We start from the raw sequence: 21,671 nt of genomic DNA, 5'->3' as shown, positions 1-21,671 counted from the left end.
CGTCTGACGTCATAGCGAGCGCGGCTTCATTCAAAAGAAGCGTTGATAAAAATCAAACCTTCCATCTCCGAATAGTGGTGGCGTGCCCGAGCCCATTCTGTTCTTCAAAGACGAACGGGCCGCCGAAAGTGACACGAGGACCTGAGGTTTTGACGTAGTAGCGGACGTTTATAGTAATTTAGCCATAAATGGGAGCGTAGGATGTTTCAAATATCTCGTATTTAATAATTACTCAAGTATACATTTTTTTTGTAACCAGAAATAAATATATATCTCTCGTAGGGATAAGTATCTTTGTCTTATTAGTGCTAATGTTATTAGCTTGAAATAGGGTTTCCGCTTATACAGTGTTGTCGTCTGAAACCCTGCGACGTCACCATTGTAATTTGCCTATTGATAAAAAACGGTAACTGTCATGGCGGCCACTATTAACACTACAGCTGTGACGTTACAAGTTTTCAAAATCGTATCAGACGACAACACTCTATTATCGAAAGGACACAATAGTCTTTATGGTGACTCTCTTTAAGGAATAAAAGGCGTGCGTAACAAAACAGCGCCACCTGCTTTAATACTTGTCAACTAAATGCGGCGAGAAATAGCAGACGACTTTTGGATTTTCATGTCTCAGGCTGAATTTGAATGTACAAGGATAAATTTGATTGAGCAGATCAATTACATTGTCAGTTAAAATTCAAATTTAAACTCTACTTTATATCCAAAATTTACACACCGCACTACGGATACTACTGCTTTAATACTTGTCAACTAAATGCGGCGAGAAATAGCAGACAACTTTTGGATTTCATGTCTCAGGCTGAATTTGAATGTATAAGGATAAATTTGATTGAGCAGATCAATTACATTGTCAGTTAACATTCAATTTAAAACTCTACTTTTTATCCAAAATTTAAACACCGCAATACGGATACTTGCCTCGTAAGATAAATATTTTATACTTCTGCTATAACTCTGTTTTTTTTTTTATTTTTTTTTTTTAAATAACGTATATTATATAGATTGCAATAACGCGATAAAAAAGCATTTTTGAAGCGAAAAGTCCAGTTTTTTTTCCTAATATAAATCTCCGGGACGCGTTGCTGCGGGTATGCACACGTCAAATGGCGTCACTAGCGAATCGCGTCATCATAATTACGCTTGTTAAAATGGTATCGACCTGGAGCGCGCGCGGGGTCAGTAATTAATCTTTGTTCAAGTTGGCGATTGTTTAAACCCCGCCGCCTCCTAAGTTTCCGGTTGTTTGGTGGGAAGTTTTGGAACGGGTTCCAGAGTTCTGTTCTGTTGAAGTTGAAGCAACGCATTTCGCAGATCTTTCTCCAGGTTGGTGTATTGTTCCTTCATCAGAGCCGCTTCTTTAACGTTTCGCTCGCTCTCTTCGAAGAATTTTTGAGCTTCCTAAACAAAGACAAACATAAAAGGTAACTATTCGGAGTAGGCATAATTCATACACGAGGGCCAAATTCACATTCGTAAAAATTAACAAATTCGGGAAAAATCTTATTTAGAGAAATGCTTATTGAAGAAAGTTTCCTTTTTGAGAAAACTCTCAGTTTAAAAAATTCGCATTTGGAAAAGTTTGCTTTTTGAGAAATCCGTATTTAGAAAAATTTACTTTTTGAGAAATCCGTATTTAGAAAAATTTGCATTTTGAGAAATCCGTATTTAGAAAAATTTACTTTTTGAGAAATCCGTATTTATAAAAATTTTAATTTTGAGAAATCCGTATTTAGAGAAATTTGCTTTTTGAGAAATCCATATTTAGAAAAATTTTCATTTTGAAAATTATTTTGGTAAGCTCACTATTTCAAAAATTCGAATTTTAAAAAAAAACTATAATAAAAATTAAAAACAACGATTTGAGCTTGTGCACAAGCGTTTTAAAATATGATAATGGTACCATGAGAATTACCGCAACCTGGGTCAGTTTTATTATTAAAAAAAATTAAAACGCTTGTGCACAAGATCAATTTTTAATATATTATGGGTACTTTCAGTAACAGTCAACGGAAAAAACCCGATGGATTTGATATTTTCCACCGATGAGCTTTTTCGTCATAATGACGTCGTAAGTTGCTGAACGCTTTTATTCAGTCATCGGTGTTTGTTTAAATTGGTGTTGAATTTACAGTAGTTTTACGTCAGTATTGACGTCAGTCATCGGAAAAACCGGCTCTTGACTTCGGACACGCGAAAAAACGTACAATTAAAACGGATGTCAGCGTTTACTAATCGGTGAGTCCGATGAGCGCTTCTGAAAGTACCCTATATGCGCAAGAAAATTTTAGCTAATTTGAAACCATTAGAAAAAACCATATTTTTTTAAAATCGAATTTAGAAAAAAACTTATTCAAAGAAATGCACATTCCGGAGAAATGCACTTTCAGAAAAATTCACATTCAGAAAAATTCACATTCAGAAAAATTCACATTCTGAAAAATTCACATTCTGAAAAATTCACATTCTGAAAAATTCACATTCTGAAAATACACATTGACCAAAAAATCAAGTAACTTACATTCAACATGGTTGCCATCTGCTTTTCGACTTGGTAGAATTGCGTAGCGAATCTTTCGAGTCTTTGAGTCAGCCGGTCCACTTCGTTTTGAACTTTGCCCACGCCGCCGTGCACCGACGCCAAATCGGATCGAGTGACCACCATCTCCTGCTCCAGACCACGCAGTTTGGTGTCCAGAGAGGTCAACTGACGAGTGAACACCAGAACCGGAGAATTGTCCACTTGCGCAGCGCGACTTCTCGATGGTGAAGGTGGCGCGAACAAACCAGGCGAGGCCGTTTCCTGTCTTTGATATCCACGATTGTACGTCGGCGGTAAACGATGAGGAGACGTTGGAGGAGCGCCTAAAAGTCGAATTTTCTTAAACCACTTCGGAAAACGAACATTAAAGGGGAACGGCCCAGCTTTTCCAAATATCGCTTTATTTGCATATCAAAAGATCAACAAGACGTACCTTATTTTGTCTTGAGAAAATAGTTTTTGGCCTAAAAAGTTGAAACGCAAAATAACGCCAAGTATTTGGGATTGAATTTTCGCCGCCATCTTAAGGTGTATCGCCAACGCCAGCAGCCCCTTAGGGAGCAATTTGCGAACTATTCTAACTTTCAAAATCGCGCAATTTAGGCTTAGGTCTCGTATAACTGGACGCGCCGCGCGTGCAAAACAAAAATTTCGTGTCTTCAGCAGCGCGCGCTTTTACTTTTAGGCGGTTTTTCTGTCTCACCGATTTCTCACTAGGAGTCGCAGCGAACGCACGCTTTTCAATTTCCCGAAATTTCTTTATTTTATTAAAAATTAACCCCTTAATATTTTGTATGCGGTTTTCGCCATAAATTTTAGTTTTTAACGGGCTATAGGGTTATTTAACTGGTTAAAGCTTGACAGTTCCCCTTAAAAAGGAAATATTTTTGTAGTTCGATTTTAATGATTTTATGTATACTACGGTTTGTTAGAAAATGCGTAAATTAGCACTGATGTTTTAGAAAAACTTCTAATATTATTTCAGCTAAGTTTTATTTTTAAGAAGTATGAAGTTATTTAAATTTTTCTTGGTTTTTAGATAATTTAAAAATTCAAAGTTTCAGATTGGTGGCGCCATCTAGTAAGAATTGGCGTATTTAAACGTTATGGACGTTACCCCTTTCTAAGGATCATCTCATATGTGTGGAGATCTAAGATCAAAAGTAAATAAGAGGGGAAAATCTTGAGGTATTTGAGGGGGCCAATGATTTTTCAAAACGTGTAGAAAGTAGCTCCACAGAAACTACAAGAGGAATAGAAAGAGTCGATGAAAAGTGTTACGCGCAAAACGTTCTCCGTTCATTTCCGCTTGAATCTAATTGGCCGTCATTTCCAAAGCTTTTTTTTTTATTGGACCAGAGATAACCGGAAATGAAGGGAGAACCTTTTGCCCGTGTCATCTTAGTAAAGCACGTACAAAGGACCTTCTATTCCTGTGGTAGTTTCTATGGTAGCTCGTTCCTCTTAAAGGTTTTGATAAGAAAAAACTAAACTTGTAAGTGTTTACAAAATTATATTTTACAATTTTTTTGCGCATTCGTTTAATTCTCTTGTTAAATAAATCAGATTTTAATTAAATTAATCAAATTCAAATATTTACTAAGTAGCCTTTAGAAACGTACAAACTTCTTAAAACCTAAGCAGGAATTCTATATAACCAAGACACCACCATATAGGGCCAAGCGACCTTTATTGCCTTAAAATCAGGTCTTTATTTACAAAGATCTCAGGACGAAAAGGATTCGCAACTAGAAAAGATCGCTTGATAGAAGCAATTTACATAACAGCCGGGTTACAATCCGTAAGAGGGTAGTGGTAAGCCCTTCGAGTCACAGCTCCTTACAATTACTGTTATCGTTAACCTCTACAAGTTTTTATGGAAAGCGGAAACCGAACAACTCGGGGCCTAACCCCTTTTAACCAGTGGGGAGACAACTCGCAAATTCAACGTTGGAGGAGTAGTTCGGAGTTTTCATCCAGGGTCACAAGCTGGGATCGAACCCGGCTCCTCTGGCTGCGAGGCGGAAGTGCTTAGCCCAAAAACGCTTTCTAATCTATTTACTTTTGCAAAGATGGACTCGATCCTTACCATCGAGGTCGTGACTCCCTGGACTTGTGGGCTTAGGATCCCGAGTGACTCCTGGTGTTCCTGGTGTTGAAGTCGGGCCTGTGGTCGGTATTTTGAGCATTTTCGACAGTTTCTTGACCCTTCCTTCCTCGGGAAGGTCTAAGCTGTCGTCACTGGAACTATACTTGTAGACCAGGGCGTTTTGACTAGCGCTTCTTCCTTCGCTCGTGGCGAGTTCCAAAGAATTATCAATCCAACTGTGGTCCCTGTTAGATTCATATAACAAGATGTCAACGAGTGTTAGAATATCGCGAAAAAGATTTATTTCCCCCCAAACGCGCAATAGCCCGATACCATTAAGGTATAATTTTGGTGTTTATAACTAAAGGCAGGAATCAGTGGCGTAACTAGGAGCTCCGCCCCCCCCCCCCGTTAAAACCACTCGGGGCCCTTTTAAATAGCACCGATTTTAATCATAAGCGTTTGGGAGCCCCTAGTTCTCGGGCGCTATTTATGCCACTGGCAGGAATCCATACCTCTACTTGTAATGCTTATCGCGGCAGATTTTCTTCTCGATGTGGCTGACGGTTTTTTGACGTCTCTATGTTAACTTAACAAACGTCTTTTTGTTTGATCGAAGACCTATCGGTACGAGCATATGTAACATAATTACTCATAAATATGCCTCTGTATAACATTTACATTGAAAAAAATTCAATGAGACCTTGTTTCACGCGGAACATACATAAAGCGAACCCTAAAATGCAAAAATGCTTATAATCCTTGCGCGATTGAAAAGGTTACCATGGAAATGAAATCACGTGATTGCGAGGCACGAGCTAAACTTGACATGGGCAAAGTCAGAAACGCGCGAGGAATTCTCACTAATTTCCGTTTCCAATCAGTAAAGTTGATGACGCTTATTTCGTCACGGAATTGTAAGTGACGTAATTAACGTCATATCCCGTGAACAAGGTTTCATTAGTGAAAATGCTTTTATGGCATACTTATGAGTTATTATGTTACATATGGTACGAGCTATAGTCAATTTTTAAATTTCTTCAAATTTGTTTAGGGTTTAGCTTTATTATCCCTTTTCATAGTGGACTAATCTACTTATTCGCTAATTTTATCTAAATTAACAAACAACAACGTGAGAGGGGAGCGCGCGCAGAGGGGATTTTTTTTCTCTCGTAGGCGGGGCCAAAGCCGTCAGAGTGATCTTATCATAAGTGATACGGCAGGATAAGCATTCCAAGTAGAGGTATGGATTCCTGCTAAAGGCCAATGCTCAATTTGTTCCACCCCCTGAGATGAGAAAATAGACTTAAAACTTTATACAAAATGGAAGTTATTTGATACACGTAGCCTCGTAGGTACAAGGAGCTGAAAGCTTGACCAACACATAATTTTTAATAAAATCGAACTCAATAGTTCTTTTTATAGAGTAACGTTCGAATTTCATCTTTTTAAAGAAGTTATTTTGATATTTAAAAAGCAGGTGATATTAAAATGAAATAAACATTGATTTCCATTGATTCGACCAAACAGAAATAGCGTCGTCGTGTACTCTGTTTTACTCAATTATCTTAAGATATGCTAGATAGCCCAAAATACCTTCGTAATGCATGATCTATAGTGAGTTACAGGCTAAGAAAGACAAAATATATAGTACAGTCGGCGCAAGGATACCTCAGACCATTTCCGGCCAGTCGACCGCGCGTAATTTAAATTTGACCACTTTACAGTCAATTTCAAATTTCGTGAGTTTCATCGTTTTTTCGCGCCATCTAGGAACCGAAATTGGAATCTATGTTGTCATGAGTTTAATTACTGAATGCAGCTAAAGAAGGTTCGATAATTGAAGCTCCAAATATTTTAAATAGCCCAAGAGGTTACTATAAAAAGCATTATAAAGGTTTATTGTTAACAAGTAAAGAGAAAAATATAATTTTAAACGTCTATTGCTCATTAAGACAACGTTACCCCCAAGAAAGCGTGGTAACTATTTTAAAAGAAACTGCCGATTTAACTGGTAAGACGTAGAAATAAATTTACAAAAATAAATAATTATACATACTATTTTATTTTTAAGAATGATAGGAATGCCTTATCTTTTAAATTTGCTCTCCACCACAATTATGAAATTAAAAAATAAAGATTCCAATTTCGGTCTCTAGATGGCGCTAAAAGACGACAAAAAGAGCAAAATTCGAATTTGACCGTAAAATGGCCAAAATTCAAATTTCGCGCGGTGGAATGACCGGAAACGATCTGAGGCATCCTTGCGCCGATTGTACTATATATTTTGTCTTTCTTAGCCTGCAACTCACTATAGCCTTGATCCATATACACAAATTTTTCTGAAGACATCGACTTAAATTTTTTTATTAATAAATAGTCCTTCTTGTTTTAATGTGGCTCTTACCTCACAGTCTCTTACTTTTACAAGCCTGTAGCTTTGACTGCACTAAAATGATTACGTAGGTGAGTACAGATTTAGCACTACCAAAGGCTGTACTCATTTTCATATTTATGTAATCGGTGTACAGATTTAGCACTACCAAAGGCTGTACTCATTTTCATATTTATGTAATCGGTGTACAGATTTAGCACTACCAAAGGCTGTACTCATTTTCATATTTATGTAATCGGTGTACAGATTTAGCACTACCAAAGGCTGTACTCATTTTCATATTTATGTAATCGGTGTACAGATTTAGCACTACCAAAGGCTGTACTCATTTTCATATTTATGTAATCGGTGTACAGATTTAGCACTACCAAAGGCTGTACTCATTTTCATATTTATGTAATCGGTGTACAGATTTAGCACTACCAAAGGCTGTACTCATTTTCATATTTATGTAATCGGTGTACAGATTTAGCACTACCAAAGGCTGTACTCATTTTCATATTTATGTAATCGGTGTACAGATTTAGCACTACCAAAGGCTGTACTCATTTGCATATTTATGTAATCGGTGTACAGATTTAGCACTACAGTCGCGAGGAATATAGGTTTTTCTAGCGCGCGTGCAAATCACGAGCGAAAATTATACTAATAAAGCTCTGCCTTTTGACGTAAGAGCAACGTTTTATATTTTTTACTTTTTATTCATTTTATTTTATAGAAACAGCTATTTAAGAAATGACTCAACGAATCACCCCAATCCTGCGCTTATAGAGATATGAATACCCCCCGGCGACTCTCAATTTGTGGCCGATGGTGGCGCCCCTCGACGTCTGGGAGGGAGCTATTGCGATGATATAAGTTAAAAATGGGTTTTCCCCCGGCCGAGCAGCGGCGCTGAAGCTTGAATTTATCTTGACGCGTTTTCGTGCGTGTTTAATATCTCTATAAGCGCCGCGACTAGTAGGATTTCTGATAATAGGCCGTTCTATAAAATAAGCTACGCTTGCTGAACTTCTTCTTGTGTAGCTCAATCGTCACGAAATACGTAGAAGTTCAGTTCAGTTTATGTTTAAAAACCGGGTGCCTCGTCGAATTTACTCTTATGTCCAGGGCTTTTCGTAGTAAAACGTCATCGATACGTCACCCGTGACACAGCAGCAACATCAAAACCAGAAGACCAATGTTACTTTATAAAAAGGCCTATTAAACTGGGTAACTTTGTGACTGACCACCGAATATTGCCAAAGCATGTAATATCCTATCGATTGACGTATCAATTACCATTTTAAGATACGGCGGTGGCGGCGGCTACACTATTCGTGATTTTAATACGCGCAACCAGGCCCGGACTGGCCAGGTCAGCCGGTCGGCAATCACTGAGGGCCCCCGGCTCACGGGGGCCCAAAATTGCCCATAAAATATTTTTCCTAAAGGTCCTTTAAACGCGTTTGGTGTTTCAAATTAATGTGTACGTAGAATCTATTACACTTTAAACGTTATTTGTTGTCCTATAAATAAGCATTTAGATTTTTATTCCATACCCCCACACCACCCTGTAAGGGGGCACCTCTTCAGTCTCTAGCCGAGGGCCCCCAAAGGAGCCAGTCCGGGCCTGCGCGCAGCTCCTTCGCGATTGTGTGGCGCTTTTTTCAAAGGCAGGGCGCCGCCCCGCCTTGGTTTTTCCATTTAATCAGGGCGCGCCCTGCCTCTTTTTTTCAACTTGCCCGGGCGCGCCTTGCTTCTATTTCGTAAATAATTTTTTTTCGAATAAACGGTGTGTGAATTTCTTATAAATTTAGGCCGCAGGAAAATAGCATAACATTTTCAAATAGTTAGCTAGATACGGCCTGCTTCTATCACGCTAAAAATCGAAGTTGGACGTAAATTTATACCGGCCGGTACAGCCAACTTCGATTCTGCGCGAAATCGAAGTTGGTCGTACCCAGGTAGCGCCCCGGTTCTTTTTGTTTTAGGACTACACCACTGTAATAAAACCGTTGACTTACGCGCTTTCGGATTCGTTGATGCATTCCAGGGCGGACATGCTTTGAGCGCGATGAGGTCCGTTCTGATCCTCGAACTCGGCACCGTCGTCCATCTGCCAAAAACAATGAAGGGGAGGGCCTTGAGTATTGTCCACTACTACTTTTCCTAATTCGAGGCATACAGGGACCCGGATGAGTTTCAGTTTGGTGGCCGATAGTACCAGAAGTATATCTTTGGCGAGAGAAGTATCCATCTAGGACGTAAAATTGAAACATGCAACTTCGCAAGCTCGAGGCAGTTTTCAATGGGAGCTAGTTTCCCGCCGAACAGTGGGAGCGTACACAGTGGCGTAGCTAGCATGGGTGACACCCGAAGTGGATATCATGGTTTGCTACTTACTAGTCTCTAGTTTGTGTAAGTTTTTATTTTTTTCACGGTCGGGTGTCACCCCCAAATCACGCCCCAGCGGGTGGCACCCGGGGTGGGCTTTTAATGCCTGTAAATCTGGTGGACGGGTTACAATGCGTATGAAAATTACATTCTACATTTTATGTTCAGTCGTTTCATTCTATTGTTAAAATATATTAATTAATTAATTAAAATTAATCAAATTGCATGGTTGGTATTATCAAACAGAACTCAAATTCTTACCCAGCCTTCTTTAGAAAAGTACAAGCTTTTTAAAAAAGCGAAGCAATTCTATTGAATCATTCATATTAATCAGCTAGGCTAATACCCAAGGCACCAAGGCCCGAGTCAGATAGCGACTTTTAATGACTTTAATCAGGTGGTCCGGTTACAACGCGTAGGAGGGTGGTGACAAGCCCTTCATGCCACGCTAGACAACAGCTCCTTACACTAACTAATACCATTAAGCTCTAAAAGTTTTTACGGAAACGGGAAACCGAATAACTCTGGGGATAAACCTCTTTTAACCAGTGGAAAGAGAACTTGCAAACTCAACTTCCGAGTTTTTACCCAGTGTTACAAACTGGGATCGAACTCGGCTTCTCTTGCTGCGAGGCGATAGCGCTAACCACTCCGCCACCCCACTCTTAGCATAATTTGGGTAATCTTGTGATAATTTAGACGTACTCATCGTAATCTTCGTATAATCCTGGAGTACTCCGTGTATTCTTGGCGTACTCCCTGATTATCTAAGCCAGGGGTAATCGTGTTTGTGATCCTAAATATCACATTTTTGTTTAAAGTATAGTTACTTTTCATTATAGTATTTTTGACAAACATTTTGAACATTCTGCTTAACGATGTAAAATGTAAAAATCCCTCAAGGAATATTTCACTCGCACTATTTTTCTTCCGAAATGTATTTTGCGAAGTTACATGTTTCAAGTGAATATTGGAAGCTAAATACTTTTCTCGTAAAAGATATCTTATCAACTTTTGGTAGTACTGGCAATTATTCAAATACCTTGGATGAATTGAGCATAGATTTCCTTTGGGGTAACCTCCTTCCAGTGGGTCCTTTGGCTCTGTTCTTCGTCGGCGTGTACAGACGACTGTCTGTCGAAGACTGGGCACTCAGTTCCCTGTGTTCTTGCTTGGGCTGCGGTGAGCGTTGTCCTTCAGCCTGGGGTGGGCTCTTTTCCTTGGGTTCGCTCGCTGAAGAAGCTCTGCTACGACTACTCTCTTGACTATGCTGAAGAAAATATTGCAAATGGTCTTTGTCAAATATTTTACGACACTGTCTATTTGAGAGGCGTTAAAGATATATTCAAATCGAGCGGCAGATCACTCCGTGTAATCAGTGTACACGCTACCCGTTACCCAAAACCCTTTCTACACATTCCGCGTATGTGTAGTAATGTTCGCGTAATCTCAACGTACTTTCCTAGTAATACATGTTCGCGTAATCTCAACGTACTTTCCTAGTAATGTTCGCGTAATCTCAACGTACTTTCCTAGTAATGTTCGCGTAATCTCAACGTACTTTCCTAGTAATGTTCGCGTAATCTCAACGTACTTTCCTAGTAATGTTCGCGTAATCTCAACGTACTTTCCTAGTAATGTTCGCGTAATCTCAACGTACTTTCCTAGTAATGTTCGCGTAATCTCAACGTACTTTCCTAGTAATGTTCGCGTAATCTCAACGTACTTTCCTAGTAATGTTCGCGTAATCTCAACGTACTTTCCTAGTAATGTTCGCGTAATCTCGACGTACTTTTCTAGTAATACATGTTCGCGTAATCTCAACGTACTTTCCTAGTAATGTTCGCGTAATCTCGAAGTACTTTTCTGGTAATGTTACCGTAATCTCGACGTACTTTTCTGGTAATGTTCCCGTAATCTTGAAGTACTTTTCTGGTAAAATTCCCGTAATCTCAACGTACTCTTCGAAAAATCCACGTAATCTCGACATTATCTTATAGTAAACTTTGATTACGTAATCGGTGTACAGAAAAACTCTAAAAGTGACCAGCCCCTCGATCAAAAAGAAAACATTGTATATTTACAGAACTTAAAAAGCTGCCCATAATTCGGGCCTTCCACTTTCGAATTATTTGGGGAAACTTGTTAATTAGGAGGTATTCTATTTTGTTACTAAGCAGACAGCCGCTAAAGTGGTATGAAAGAAAATTTTATAAAGGATTTCGGTTGGAATGGGTTTTTCGCAGTAATTGGCTCGGGGGCCTCGAACTGTTCTAGATAAAAGTACTAGTTTTCATACAAAATATGGGCGTGTGCTGAATCTGACTTACCATCCGCTGCAGGGACTCCAGGGTTCCTCCTTTGCTTCTTCCGGCGCGGCTCCTGTTGTTCCTGGCGTCTGCGATGGCTTTCCGGATGTGATGAATCCATTCGTTCATTTCCGGTAATGTGTCCGCCGAAAAAAAATGACGGGTTTGACGCTTTCACAAAAAATAGATAAATATATTTAAGTATAAATTGGTAAATGTTGTGCAAAATAATGAAGTTTCTTAAATTAATTAAATTAATTTTTTCGCCTGTCGATAAAAACGTGTAAAATGTACACCGCGTAGGGGTATTTATATTCCATATTTTATCGGTGTAATATTTTAGAAAATAGCTATATAACTTATTTCGTCCAACACTCTTTTTTTTCTTTCGAAACGTATATTTTTAAAATCCGCAGGAGCTTGCGATGGTTATAAAAGTAGCAATAAATACTTATGTCCCGGATAGATAATGTCACCGTCTAATAAAGCTAAAGCCTATTTCGCTGAACAAATGTTCAATAATCAACATAGGGTTAAGTTAATTTCAAGGAATGTGCCTATCAAAGTCATAGTTATTTAAAGGGGAACGGCCAAGCTTTTCCAAATATCGCCTTATTTGCATATCAAATATCAACAAGACGTTAAATATGCTTACAGGTACCTTATTTTGTCTTGAAAAATAGTTTTTGGCTAAAATGTGGAAACGCAAAATAACGCCAAGTATTTTAGTTTGAATTTTCGCCGCCATCTTAAGGTGTATCGCCAGCGCCAGCAGTACCTTAGTGAACGATTTGCGAACTATCCTTACTTTTAAAATCGCTAAATTTGGGCTTAGGTCTCGTATAACTGGAACGCGCCACGCGTGCGAAACAAATTTTTCGCGTCTTCAGCTTTTATGTTGTTTTTCTGTCTCACCGATTTCTCACTAGGTGTCGCGGCGGACGCGCGGTTTTCAATTTCCCGAAATTTCTTTATTTTATTAAAAATTAACCGCTTAATATTTTTGATGTGGTTTTAACGGTCTATAGGGCTATCTAACTGGTTAAAGCTTGACCGTTCCCCTTTAATGTTTAAACGTTAGACTTTAATCGGTGTACAAGCACGTAACTTTGATTGAACTAAGGTGATTACGTAACTAATTGCAGATTTAGTATAACCAAAGACTGTGCTCAGTTACAGAAGTCAGAGATGTCCTTTTGGGGGGGGGGGGGGGGTTGGTCAGTTGGCAATGTGGTTCATTTTTGAAAACTTTCCTCAGGAAACATTTTTTTGAAGAAATATTCAAAGAAACATTTCGGAAAAATTATGATATAGTGACCAAAATTGAGGTTTCTTCCCCACCCATGAATTCAACCCCTTTAGTTACGGCCCTATGCGTAGATTCAATTGAATACACGAGCTTTTTTTTATTTTTGTTAAATTTCCGCCTATATCGGGCACTAACGAGGAATTGATCATTTCCTAAAACTCTGTTGACAGTCATATGAAACTGAGTAATTCCAAAGCTGCAATCATTTACGTAATCAATTAGTACTCACGACGTCAGTGACGTAATCAATTAATACACAGTTACGTAATCAATTAGTACTCAGTAACGTAATCAATTAGTACTCAGTGACGTAATCAATTAAAACATAGTTACGTAAGCAATTAGTACTCAGTGGCGTAATCAATTAATACACAGTGACGTAATCAATTAGTACTTAGCTACGTAATCGATTAGTACTCAGTAACGTAATCAATTAGTACTCAGTAACGTAATCAATTAATACACAGTTACGTAATCAATTAGTAAATTAGTACAGTCAGAATTATAGGCTTCAGTGTTATCAAAAGGCCACTTGCTTATTATTTATAACATTATTAGTTATTATATTTATTATTATAAACGTTCCGGCCAGTGGAAAGAAAATGGAAAACATGGAGAAAAAAGTGAATAATGGAGTTAAATAAAGGGATATTGCACCAAAAGCTAAAAAGCATTATTTTTATTGAAATTTGGAAATTATTTTATTTAAAGTAAGAACATTGTACTTCAATTAGCACCAATACCAAAAAAATAAAAAAGTGCAACTTGGAATGCTTAGCCTGTAATCTGAGTTAGATTCAATACGATTTAAAGTTTAGACTTTGGACCATTTTTTCCAAAATATATTGTCCACAATTTGGCACATTGACTCATTAAATTCCAGGCCTGAACTTTCCACTATTTTCCAAACTATTTACCTTTTCCCCACCTGGGAACACTGACCGGTTCGTTAACAAACCAACGCGAGTAAACTAAAAGCTCACGTCGAAAATTCCGCTGACCGAAGTGGAGACGACAAAAATGTTGGAAGCTCTTTTGTCGTTCTGTTTTCCTTCTTCGCACGAGTCGAAGTAGTCCAGATTCAACACTCCGGACGTTCGTTCGGTGCCCTTGGATTGCTACGCGAGTTGAGAGAGAACCAAAGTGGAGAAAAATTCAATTTAGTTTTGCATCCGTTCGAGATACGTACAAGCTACCGAATTACCGGTAACCCCTTCGAATCCTTGGCTAAATCTTAATTTATTTCGAGTTAGTGTCTCTTAAAGGATACTTTCATCCTCCCACGAGTTGTATCAAATTTCACAAAAAGAAATAAAGAACGTATTTAGGTTACTGAGCACCCCCAAAGTTATCTAGCGACTTTTATTGCCTTTAATTCAGGTGGCCGGGTTACAATGCGTAGGAGGGTGGTGGCAAGCCCTTCATGCCACGCGAGTCAACAGCTCCCTACACTAACTATTACCATTAACCTCTACAAGTTTTTATGGAAAGGGGAAACCGAAGAGCTAAGGGGAAAACCTCTTCATCTAGTAACTGTCGCGACACTTTTATTTATCGATTAAACATCTTAATTAAATAATTAATGGCATTAACAGTCGCTAGTTAGCTTATTATTATTATTATTATTATTATTATTATTATTATTATTATATTAATATTATTATTATTATTAGTTACCGATAATTTCAATTTAACTCTTAATTTCGTTCGAGCAATTTCAACTAAAACTAAATTTAATTATTTAATTAATATGAAATAAACTGTTTCTGTTTGAATTTTGACCTGCCAGGATCAAGAAGAATAGTTCAAAGCATCTGGGAAATTAAAATCACTTTGTTTCTGCGTAGAGAGCTGCAACGGAGCGAAATTTATTCCGTTTCCCCGGAATCGGTGCTAATATGTAACAAGGTGAAAGAACGAGAGAAAAACGGCGCTGATTTTCGAAAATTAGGAAAAACGGAACGGAGTCGGAAGCAAAATATGGAACGGAGTCGGAAGCAAATTATGGAACGGAGTAGGAATCAAAATACGGAACGGAGTCGGAAGCAAACCACGGAACGGAGTCGGAAGCAAACCACGGAACAGAGTCGGAAGCAAACCACGGAACAGAGTCGGAAGCAAACCACGGAACAGAGTCGGAAGCAAACCACGGAACAGAGTCGGAAGCAAACCACGGAACAGAGTCGGAAGCAAACCACGGAACAGAGTCGGAAGCAAACTATGGAACGGAGTCGGAAGCAAAATATGGAACGGAGTCGGAAGCAAAATACGGAACGTAATCGGAAGCAAACCACGGAACAGAGTCGGAAGCAAACCACGGAACAGAGTCGGAAGCAAACCACGGAACAGAGTCGGAAGCAAACCACGGAACAGAGTCGGAAGCAAACTATGGAACGGAGTCGGAAGCAAAATATGGAACGGAGTCGGAAGCAAAATACGGAACGTAATCGGAAGCAAACCACGGAACGGAGTCGGAAGCAAGCCACGGAACAGAGTCGGAAGCAAAATACGGAACGGAATCGGAAGCAAACCACGGAACGGAGTCGGAAGCAAACCACGGAATGGAGTCGGAGCAAACCACGGAACGGAGTCGGAAGCAAACCACGGAATGGAGTCGGAGCAAACCACGGAACGGAGTCGGAAGCAAACCACGGAACGGAGTTTGAAGCAAACTATGGAACGGAGTCGGAAGCAAACTATGGAACGGAGTCGGAAGCAAACTATGGAATGGAGTCGGAAGCAAACTATGGAATGAAGTCGGAAGCCAACCACGGAACGGAGTCGGAAGCCAACCACGGAACGGAGTCGGAAGCCAACCACGGAACGGAGTCGGAAGCCAACCACGGAACGGAGTCGGAAGCAAACCACGGAACGGAGTCGGAAGCAAACCACGGAACGGAGTCGGAAACAAAAATCCCGAAAAATCGTAGTAACGGAACGGAATCGGTATAAAATACCCGATAACGGGATAACGGAACGGAATCTGGCTAAAATTCCGAAACTTCAATGGAACGGAATCAGAGCAACATATGCGAAAATTGTGATAACGGTATTCGGTAGCTAGCTTCGACGAAGTGAACCAACTGCGAGTGAAGGGCGGGAAAGACAGGAATTATGAAAAGGAGTGCCTCCCACTTCTCTCTGTGCTGATTCTAAGGTTTGTAGGTGTATTTAGGACATAATGGAATTTATGTTTTTTTTTTTTCATATTAGGCGTTTTCGGAAATATTAACTCATTCATAATACTAATTTAATAAACACGGGGGGAAACGGAGTAACGGACCGAAAAAGTTGGGGTAAATTAAACGGGACGGAAACTGACGGGATTAATAGACGAAAAATAAAACGGAACGGAAACTGACGAAATTAATAGACGAAAAATAAAACGGAACGTAAACTGACGGGATTAATAGACGAAAATAAAACGGAAGGGAAACTGACGGGATTAATAGATAAAAAATAAAACGGAACGGAAACTGACGGTATTAATAGACGAAAAATAAAACGGAAGGGAAACTGACGGGATTAATAGACGAAAAATAAAACGGAAGGGAAACTGACGGGATTCATAAACGAAAAACAAAACGGAACGGAAACTGACGGGATTCATAAACGAAAAATAAAACGGAAGGGAAACTGACGGGATTCATAAACGAAAAATAAAACGGAACGGAAACTGACGGGATTAATAGATGAAAAATAAAACGGAACGGAAACTGACGGTATTAATTGACGAAAAATAAAACGGAACGGAAACTGACGGGATTAATAGACGAAAAATAAAACGGAAGGGAAACTGACGGGATTCATAAACGAAAAATAAAACGGAAGGGAAACTGACGGGATTCATAAACGAAAAATAAAACGGAACGGAAACTGACGGGATTAATAGATGAAAAATAAAACGGAACGGAAACTGACGGTATTAATAGACGAAAAATAAAACGGAACGGAAACTGACGGGATTAATAGACGAAAAATAAAACGGAAGGGAAACTGACGGGATTCATAAACGAAAAATAAAACGGAAGGGAAACTGACGGGATTAATAGACGAAAATAAAACGGAAGGGAAACTGACGGGATTAATAGATAAAAAATAAAACGGAACGGAAACTGACGGTATTAATAGACGAAAAATAAAACGGAAGGGAAACTGACGGGATTAATAGACGAAAAATAAAACGGAAGGGAAACTGACGGGATTCATAAACGAAAAATAAAACGGAACGGAAACTGACGGGATTAATAGACGAAAAATAAAACGGAAGGGAAACTGACGGGATTCATAAACGAAAAATAAAACGGAACGGAAACTGACGGGATTAATAGACGAAAATAAAACGGAACGGAAACTGACGGGATTAATAGACGAAAAATAAAACGGAAGGGAAACTGACGGGATTAATAGACGAAAAATAAAACGGAAGGGAAACTGACGGGATTCATAAACGAAAAATAAAACGGAACGGAAACTGACGGGATTAATAGACGAAAAATAAAACGGAAGGGAAACTGACGGGATTCATAAACGAAAAATAAAACGGAAGGGAAACTGACGGGATTTATAAACGAAAAATAAAACGGAACGGAAACTGACGGGATTAATAGATGAAAAATAAAACGGAACGGAAACTGACGGTATTAATAGACGAAAAATAAAACGGAACGGAAACTGACGGGATTAATAGACGAAAAATAAAACGGAAGGGAAACTGACGGGATTCATAAACGAAAAATAAAACGGAAGGGAAACTGACGGGATTCATAAACGAAAAATAAAACGGAACGGAAACTGACGGGATTAATAGATGAAAAATAAAACGGAACGGAAACTGACGGGATTAATAGACGAAAATAAAACGGAAGGGAAACTGACGGGATTAATAGATAAAAAATAAAACGGAACGGAAACTGACGGTATTAATAGACGAAAAATAAAACGGAAGGGAAACTGACGGGATTAATAGACGAAAAATAAAACGGAAGGGAAACTGACGGGATTCATAAACGAAAAATAAAACGGAACGGAAACTGACGGGATTAATAGACGAAAAATAAAACGGAAGGGAAACTGACGGGATTCATAAACGAAAAATAAAACGGAAGGGAAACTGACGGGATTCATAAACGAAAAATAAAACGGAACGGAAACTGACGGGATTAATAGATGAAAAATAAAACGGAACGGAAACTGACGGGATTAATAGACGAAAATAAAACGGAAGGGAAACTGACGGGATTAATAGATAAAAAATAAAACGGAACGGAAACTGACGGTATTAATAGACGAAAAATTAAAACGGAAGGGAAACTGACGGTATTAATAGACGAAAAATAAAACGGAAGGGAAACTGACGGGATTCATAAACGAAAAATAAAACGGAACGGAAACTGACGGGATTAATAGACGAAAAATAAAACGGAACGGAAACTAACGGGATTAATAGACGAAAAATAAAACGGAAGGGAAACTGACGGGATTAATAGACGAAAAATAAAACGGAAAGGAAACTGACGGGATTCATAAACGAAAAATAAAACGGAACGGAAACTGACGGGATTAATAGACGAAAAATAAAACGGAAGGGAAACTGACGGGATTAATAGATGAAAAATAAAACGGAACGGAAACTGACGGGATTAATAGACGAAAAATAAAACGGAAGGGAAACTGACGGGATTAATAGACGAAAAATAAAACGGAACGGAAACTGACGGGATTAATAGACGAAAAATAAAACGGAACGGAAACTGACGGGATTAATAGACGAAAAATAAAACGGAAGGGAAACTGACGGGATTAATAGATGAAAAATAAAACGGAACGGAAACTGACGGGATTAATAGACGAAAAATAAAACGGAAGGGAAACTGACGGGATTAATAGACGAAAAGTAAAACGGAACGGAAACTGACGGGATTAATAGACGAAAAATAAAACGGAAGGGAAACTGACGGGATTAATAGACGAAAAATAAAACGGAAGGGAAACTGACGGGATTAATAGACGAAAAATAAAACGGAAGGGAAACTGACGGGATTAATAGACGAAAAATAAAACGGAAGGGAAACTGACGGGATTAATAGACGAAAAATAAAACGGAAGGAAAACTGACGGGATTAATAGACGAAAAATAAAACTGAAGGGAAACTGACGGGATTAATAGACGAAAAATAAAACGGAACGGAAACTGACGGGATTAATAGATGAAAAATAAAACGGAAGGGAAACTGACGGGATTAATAGATGAAAAATAAAATGGAACGGAAACTGACGGGATTAATAGACGAAAAATAAAACGGAAGGGAAACTGACGGGATTAATAGACGAAAAATAAAACGGAAGGGAAACTGACGGGATTAATAGACGAAAAATAAAACGGAAGGGAAACTGACGGGATTAATAGACGAAAAATAAAACGGAAGGGAAACTGACGGGATTAATAGACGAAAAATAAAACGGAAGGAAAACTGACGGGATTAATAGACGAAAAATAAAACTGAAGGGAAACTGACGGGATTAATAGACGAAAAATAAAACGGAACGGAAACTGACGGGATTAATAGATGAAAAATAAAACGGAACGGAAACTGACGGGATTAATAGACGAAAAATAAAACGGAACGGAAACTGACGGGATTAATAGATGAAAAATAAAACGGAACGGAAACTGACGGGATTAATAGATGAAAAATAAAACGGAAGGGAAACTGACGGGATTAATAGATGAAAAATAAAATGGAACGGAAACTGACGGGATTAATAGACGAAAAATAAAACGGAAGGGAAACTGACGGGATTAATAGACGAAAAATAAAACGGAACGGAAACTGACGGGATTAATAGACGAAAAATAAAACGGAACGGAAACTGACGGGATTAATAGATGAAAAATAAAACGAAACGGAAACTGACGGGATTAATAAACGAAAAATAAAACGGAAGGGAAACTGACGGGATTAATAGATGAAAAATAAAACGGAACGGAAACTGACGGGATTAATAGACGAAAAATAAAACGGAAGGGAAACTGACGGGATTAATAGACGAAAAATAAAACGGAACGGAAACTGACGGGATTAATAGACGAAAAATAAAACGGAACGGAAACTGACGGGATTAATAGACGAAAAATAAAACGGAAGGGAAACTGACGGGATTAATAGATGAAAAATAAAACGGAACGGAAACTGACGGGATTAATAGACGAAAAATAAAACGGAAGGGAAACTGACGGGATTAATAGACGAAAAGTAAAACGGAACGGAAACTGACGGGATTAATAGACGAAAAATAAAACGGAAGGGAAACTGACGGGATTAATAGACGAAAAATAAAACGGAAGGGAAACTGACGGGATTAATAGACGAAAAATAAAACGGAAGGGAAACTGACGGGATTAATAGACGAAAAATAAAACGGAAGGGAAACTGACGGGATTAATAGACGAAAAATAAAACGGAAGGAAAACTGACGGGATTAATAGACGAAAAATAAAACTGAAGGGAAACTGACGGGATTAATAGACGAAAAATAAAACGGAACGGAAACTGACGGGATTAATAGATGAAAAATAAAACGGAAGGGAAACTGACGGGATTAATAGATGAAAAATAAAATGGAACGGAAACTGACGGGATTAATAGACGAAAAATAAAACGGAAGGGAAACTGACGGGATTAATAGACGAAAAATAAAACGGAAGGGAAACTGACGGGATTAATAGACGAAAAATAAAACGGAAGGGAAACTGACGGGATTAATAGACGAAAAATAAAACGGAAGGGAAACTGACGGGATTAATAGACGAAAAATAAAACGGAAGGAAAACTGACGGGATTAATAGACGAAAAATAAAACTGAAGGGAAACTGACGGGATTAATAGACGAAAAATAAAACGGAACGGAAACTGACGGGATTAATAGATGAAAAATAAAACGGAACGGAAACTGACGGGATTAATAGACGAAAAATAAAACGGAACGGAAACTGACGGGATTAATAGATGAAAAATAAAACGGAACGGAAACTGACGGGATTAATAGATGAAAAATAAAACGGAAGGGAAACTGACGGGATTAATAGATGAAAAATAAAATGGAACGGAAACTGACGGGATTAATAGACGAAAAATAAAACGGAAGGGAAACTGACGGGATTAATAGACGAAAAATAAAACGGAACGGAAACTGACGGGATTAATAGACGAAAAATAAAACGGAAGGGAAACTGACGGGATTAATAGATGAAAAATAAAACGGAACGGAAACTGACGGGATTAATAGACGAAAAATAAAACGGAAGGGAAACTGACGGGATTAATAGATGAAAAATAAAACGGAACGGAAACTGACGGGATTAATAGACGAAAAATAAAACGGAAGGGAAACTGACGGGATTAATAGACGAAAAATAAAACGGAACGGAAACTGACGGGATTAATAGACGAAAAATAAAACGGAAGGGAAACTGACGGGATTAATAGACGAAAAATAAAACGGAACGGAAACTGACGGGATTAATAGATGAACAATAAAACGGAACGGAAACTGACGGGATTAATAGACGAAAAATAAAACGGAACGGAAACTGATGGGATTAATAGATGAAAAATAAAACGGAAGGGAAACTG

The 21,671-nt window shown here is 38.5% G+C and overlaps 1 protein-coding gene across 1 annotated transcript in view; it reads right to left on the bottom strand.

Annotated features, from left to right (window-relative positions):
- Window positions 1-200: 200 nt before the first annotated feature.
- The window catches only part of LOC149922840 (uncharacterized), a 36,454-nt gene continuing 14,983 nt past the window's right edge, over window positions 201-21,671 (bottom strand). The window contains exons 3-9 of the mRNA XM_090162926.1: window positions 14,019-14,153; window positions 11,748-11,897; window positions 10,460-10,687; window positions 9,048-9,139; window positions 4,647-4,891; window positions 2,537-2,880; window positions 201-1,416 (exon numbers count right to left, since the gene is read on the bottom strand). Coding sequence (XP_090019052.1) covers window positions 1,246-1,416; window positions 2,537-2,880; window positions 4,647-4,891; window positions 9,048-9,139; window positions 10,460-10,687; window positions 11,748-11,897; window positions 14,019-14,153 — 1,365 coding nt within the window. The 3' untranslated portion in view covers window positions 201-1,245. The remainder of the gene's footprint in view (window positions 1,417-2,536; window positions 2,881-4,646; window positions 4,892-9,047; window positions 9,140-10,459; window positions 10,688-11,747; window positions 11,898-14,018; window positions 14,154-21,671) is intronic.

Source organism: Leiobunum rupestre, chromosome 11 (genome assembly GCF_980474605.1).
Source record: "Leiobunum rupestre chromosome 11, qqLeiRupe1.1.hap1, whole genome shotgun sequence".
Classification (NCBI taxonomy): domain Eukaryota; kingdom Metazoa; phylum Arthropoda; class Arachnida; order Opiliones; family Sclerosomatidae; genus Leiobunum; species Leiobunum rupestre.
Note: the sequence above shows the minus strand (reverse complement) of the source record. Positions and strands in the feature narration are given on the sequence as shown.